Source organism: Aricia agestis, chromosome 12 (genome assembly GCF_905147365.1).
Source record: "Aricia agestis chromosome 12, ilAriAges1.1, whole genome shotgun sequence".
Lineage (NCBI taxonomy): Eukaryota > Metazoa > Arthropoda > Insecta > Lepidoptera > Lycaenidae > Aricia > Aricia agestis.
The window spans coordinates 725,935-731,934 of NC_056417.1; the positions used below are offsets into that span (position 1 = coordinate 725,935).

Sequence of the window (6,000 nt, forward strand, 5' to 3'; positions counted from 1 at the left end):
GGATTACTAAGTATGAATAATAATTAATATGTAATGAACGCTTATGGAATATTTAGTTAGGGAAAGAAGATATTATTCTTGTTGTTATGATTTTATGAATTTAATAATCTTTTTACTAAACATTATAAATTCAACTTAGTGAAATTGTGTGACACACAAAACTACTCGTAAAAGCATTTTGTAGAAATAAATGATTTGCAGCTATTAGCGGGCCCCTAGACGAAAAAAATTTATTGTGCAATATTATCGACCGTCTAGACTCTAGGGTTAATATTGAACGCCTTTCAATCTTATTGTCAAATAAGTTGTTTAATGTATATTGTGTGTGATATTGCGCAATAAAATTGATCGTCTTGGGGCCTGCTTACGCTGCCTTTACTGTGTTTGTACTTCATTTATCAATGAGACGATAGAGAAATACAATGACTCTTTAAACTAGCCGATATTCATTGTTTTGTTTACATTTAGATTAAAATTGAAACGGAAATAAACATTTTTATGCATATATCGACGTGTATACACGTCGATATATGCATAAAAATGTTTATTCGTAGCATATCCGATTATTCAGCGAGTAAAAACATCACGTACGAGAATGCGAAATTCAATTTTATTTTACAAATTATACACTTTAAACGTTTCCCGCGTAGAGTAAATAGACTGCATGGCTCTCGGCGCAGAAGTGTGTGTATGTGAGTGTTTGTGTGTGTATGTAGCAGGGGGGGTTATGTGTGTGTGAAGAGGGGAGGGGGGGGGGGGGTATGGAAATGAAAGGAAAACACTCGGTTAGTTGTGATTTAAACAAATGCAATCTCGTTATTTCTTCGGAATGAAACGCCGCGTCGGTTTAAATGGTATAACAGATGTAGTCGTGTATAAATTACAATTCTATTTTTCCTGCAAAACGTTTAATATTATCATAATATGTGACATTCTGAAAATATATGTAAGAAAGTAGCAAAAATTACATAGAATATCTGTGTGTAAAAAGCATCTAATGAGAATTTTAAAAACACTGTATAGTCAGCATAAATTTCGTTTAATAATATTACAGGAAATACGTAGTGAAATCATATTTTTTTTGTATCAACTTGTTTCTTCTCACGGCTTTTTTTGCGTAAAATTGTTAGTTTTTTATTGCCTATTTGACCCATATGGTGTGAAGACGAACTCATTGAAAATTTTAAAATGTTTATCTCTAAAGGGGTTTGGGTAATATTGGCGTCATTTTCAAATCTCGCGGCCACTCACCAAACCGGCATATTATGAAATAACGTATCAAGGGAAGTAAACTTTATTATGGGGGAAATACAGCTAAACTATATCGGAGCCGAGATATGAGGCAGTTTAAGTTCGTATTTTCAACTAAACGTAAATTCAATTATAACCTGTATATTCAGGAAGGAGAAATATATATCCAACAGATTAATATACCCTTTCTACGCCTGTTTGTTGAGGACAGCTCCATAAAGTAACGTTAATTACTATTGATTTTGAAACATAAGGTGCAAAAATAAATATACTAAAATAATCGTAGGTCAGCTCCGATATTACTTAGAACAATTTTTATTACTTATATATGTTTCTCTAATGTAGTGCTACAAAATAGTTATGGTTTAATCCCTGGCCGCTGGAAAAATAAATGACGCCACAGGTCCATACAAAGTTACCCAATGCCCTTTTCGATAATCTATCGCTTTAAAAACATAGTATAGAAACAAATAGTAATGACAAAAATACAACATTTTGCCATATTTCTCTATACAAATATTCAGACTATTATACTCCCAAATAAAAAGGCCGCACGAAAACCGCTCTACATAGAGTCCCCGTCTCCCGGGAGCAAACTCTATCAGGCTCGTACGAACTTGTTTTATTATATTTAAATACGATGCGCTATCTCGGAATATTTTACATGCGCTGTTACTCCACAAAATTAGATCCAGAGAAATGTTTAATGTGGTGCTCTTTATTTCCTATTGGAGTTAGAAATTCTTGAGGTAAAATCGAAGAGACTATTTGTGGAGAGAATAATAATGAGAAGGTCTTTTCTACTCAAACTAATTTAAAATAATGTTGACGGCAACACTACGTTAGGAAATTTTATCATTATTTTAAAATAACAGTAATATAAAGTTCTCGATTTCTTTATCTACTAGGATAACATAAACAGATAGTATGTAATATTTTGTACGAAGACCCTTGTCAACAAGGCGTAGGGCATGAGGGTGAAACAGTGTATTTTGTAAGGCTCCTATGACCTCGTATTGAAGTACAAGGGAACAATATCAATACCTAAAGATGCCGCTACGAATTCTTAGTCAAATTCGTAGATGTGCTACATTTTTGTAGAAGGGCTATGCCATCGTAGAAGTGCTACGCCGTCGTAGATGTGCTACATTTTCGTAGAAGGGCTATGCCATCGTAGAAGTGCTACGCCGTCGTAGATGTGCTACATTTTCGTAGAAGGGCTATGCCATCGTAGAAGTGCTACGCCGTCGTAGATGTGCTACATTTTCGTAGAAGGGCTATGCCATCGTAGAAGTGCTACGCCGTCGTAGATGTGCTACATTTTCGTAGAAGGGCTATGCCATCGTAGAAGTGCTACGCCGTCGTAGAAGTGCTACGCCGTCGTAGACTTGCTACGAAAACATTGATTGCTTGCTACGGCGTATTTCTTTTGACAAATTTTGTTAAACTTATCCAGCGGGGCTAAAATGGTCGCTTTGGAGAATCATAGTATGAATCATGATATGATTCATTTTTTTTAAGTTTCGAGTGTGTAATGCGTCGAGTTAGCGACCGGTCGTGCTCCGCGTTACACACGCAGCAAAAGTAATATTTTTGCGAATCGCGCGGCACATTGCCGCTGCACGTGACCATGGCGCTCGTGGCCAACGAGTTGCTGGCGTTTATCCAGCACGCCATCGACACTATGGACGAGGTCAGCATCATGCAGATCTGCAAGTCCTCCTTCTCCAGTGAGGAGATTTGCAAGGGCAAGCAGCTGCTATACGAGACGCTCGGACAGAGCGCGAATATGCCGTCGCGACGAAGAGACGGAACGGAAAGGAGCGTGCAGGACATCATCTCCCTGCTGAAGCAGACGGATCCTGATGAGGTGCCGGCTTTTGTGGCAAAGGAGCTCCACAAGCTGCCACCCGTCACATTGGACCACGTCGACGTCGTCAGCCTACTGAAGGACATCAGGTTCCTGAAGGAGGAGCTGGCCGGAGTTTCGAGGTAGATTGCAGGCATCAGAGTCTACGATCAGTGACTTACGTATTGAATTATCGCAATTAAAAAGTGGTAATTCAATATGTAGGTCACCTGATGCTGATGCCGCATTCGTCACTACTCGTCGTGGCGCGCAAGCGAGCACGTTTAGCCCGTCAGCATTATCATCGGACGGGTCAACGAACACCGCCGCTGCCGCCCCCGCCCCCGCTCCCCTCCCGGTTGCGCCGACCCCGAGTCCTCAGGCGACTCAGAAAAACTTTGCGACTGTTGCTGGTCGCCCCGCACCTCCCCCGCGGGCGAAAACTAATGGGGCGAATGAGAGCCGCAAGGCTTCGAAGAGTCGCCAGACTGAGAGCCGCAAGGCTACGAAGAGCCGCAAGGTGGAATCTTCTCGGCTTGGCAAGGACGAAGGCAGGAGGTGCGATGAGGAGGGCTTCATACTGGTGGAGAGGAGGAAGAAGCCCGCCGCCCGCAACCATCGCGGCACCGCACCATATGTACCTGAGCTGCGTCTGCGGAGCGAGGTCCCCGCGACGCCCCTGTACATATCCCGCCTGCACTGGTCCATGGAGGTCCAGGACGTCGTGGACTACATCCAGAAGAAGACGACACTGCGCCTGAGGGTCGAGCGTCTGCAGTCTCGCCACAAGGTTAACTTTAGCTCCTTTGTGGTGAGAGTACCGACGAATCTTCTGTCGACTTTCGAGGCGCCGGAGTTCTGGCCGATGGATGTAGTCTATCGGAGGTTCCGGGGGAGACTCCGGAACGAAGCGAGTCACGTCGCCGGCAAAATGTGACAGTGTTAGTTTATATAAAATATGTATGTTAGTTTTAAGGTATTTATTATATAATTATATGTATGTTAGATTTAAGGTATTTGTTATATGGGCCTCTGATGCCTGAATTAAATGATTTGATTTGATTTGATTTGATTTGATTTTAATCGCAAGATGTTCACTCAGCGGGGCTAAAATGGTTACATTTAGCAATTCCTCTCAATCAATTCAGGAAATGAATTGTCAAAACTGCTAAACTAGTACGAATAGAATGTCAAATTAGTACGAATATAATATTATCTTATATATAAAAATGGATTTTCAAATGTGTTGCTAAAACTCGAAAACGGCTGAACGGATTGGGCTGATTTTAGTCTTAAAATATTCGTAGAAGTCCAGGGAAGGTTTTAAAGTGATACGAAGTTCACCAGGAAAGCTAGTTAGACATAAAATGCAAGCAGAGTGACCATTTTGCGATTAAAAAAAATCATAATATTATTATGATTTATAATATTATTCTCCAAAGTGACCATTTTAGCCCCACTGATCTTACAAGCGGAAGCGGGAAAATACGGTGGCCTAGTAGAATGCATCCTGCATTGCCCGCTCATAACAATAACCAGCTCGGAATACCACAGGACTTAGGAAACCGTTGCCGGCTTCAATGCTATATGTTTTATTTCAATTTTTAGGTTTTGATGAAAAGTTTGTTATTCATTAACACCTTAGAAACTCAAATCTATTCGTCTAGTCGTTACATAATAAAACACAAAGTAGTATACACAAACCTAGGGCAGTAAAAATACTAAAACTTTCCTCAATATCCGGCTTATTGGTTTTATAATGTACATTCAATTTGTTTCAGACGCGGTCGGCGGCAGCGGAGCGGTGAGGTTTCACAGCGAGCTGACGGCGTGGACGTTATTACTGCTAGTGCGGAGTCGAGTGCCTTTGCTAGTGAACTAGACAGTGGACAGTTGAGGTAGGACAGGAAAGTTGGAGTGGGACTGAAAAGTTAGAGTAGGACCGGAAAGTTGGGGTGGGACTGGAAAGTTGGGGTAGGACTGGAGAGTTTGGGTAGGACTGGAGAGTTGGAGTGGGACTGGAAAGCTAAAGTGGAACTGGATACTTGGAGATAAGACAAAAAGTTGGAGTTAGACCAGAATTTAGAGGAAGGGATCATAAAAGAAAACGGAGAGTGGAGTTAAATAAAATTGAAAAGTGTGGGTGTAATTGGGTGAACGGATAACGACTGGGACGGTGGGCTTAAAGCAAGAAAGAGTGTAGTCAAAAAACTGGAAAGTAAGTCTGAACTTAATATATAATATTTCAGACTTACAATGAACTTTTTGGAAAGATAATTTTGGAAGATTGACGGTGTCGGTAAGACTGGAGGTAGGATAGACAGTTGTGGTAAGACTGGACAGTAGATAGAGGGAGATAATCGAAGCTGTGACTATAGAGTTAGATAATTTTATAGATAATCCTTTGTTCAAAGTTTTGTACCCCTGTATATCATAGTTTTAAAACTGTATATGATTTTTCTATTTTAAAAGATTATCAAATATACTGATTTAGCTGTAAGTATAAAAATATTTTGCGACAGTTCAAATTTGTGTGCTGAAAGAAATCTTGTAACTGTACCTTGTATTATAAATACTATCAAAATATATTTTCATTTGCTGTAAATAAGTTTATAAAAATATTTTACAAAAATAGTATGTTAAAATAATTCAAAGCCATAAAAGAAAATATATTATTCTATAAAATTCTATAATTAATATTGATAAAGTTTAATCAAGTATGATTTCTTGATCATTTTGAGTAACACTGATTTTTGATGGTATGTTCAGAACTTGTGTAAATGACATCTGATATACCAAGTGGCTTGCAAGTGCGTTGGGGTTCAAAGTTGTTTATAATTAACTCCAATACAGCCACAGACGGCTTTGTAATGCTTGTTCCTAGAATTAGTTCTGTTTGT

At 39.6% G+C, this 6,000-nt stretch overlaps 1 protein-coding gene across 1 annotated transcript in view; it reads left to right on the forward strand.

Moving 5' to 3' along the window:
- Positions 1 to 5,594, forward strand: part of LOC121732566 — a 119,900-nt gene extending 114,306 nt beyond the window's left edge. The window contains exon 6 of the mRNA XM_042122494.1: positions 4,882 to 5,594. Coding sequence (XP_041978428.1) covers positions 4,882 to 4,982 — 101 coding nt within the window. The 3' untranslated portion in view covers positions 4,983 to 5,594. The remainder of the gene's footprint in view (positions 1 to 4,881) is intronic.
- The last annotated feature ends 406 nt before the right edge of the window (positions 5,595 to 6,000 follow it).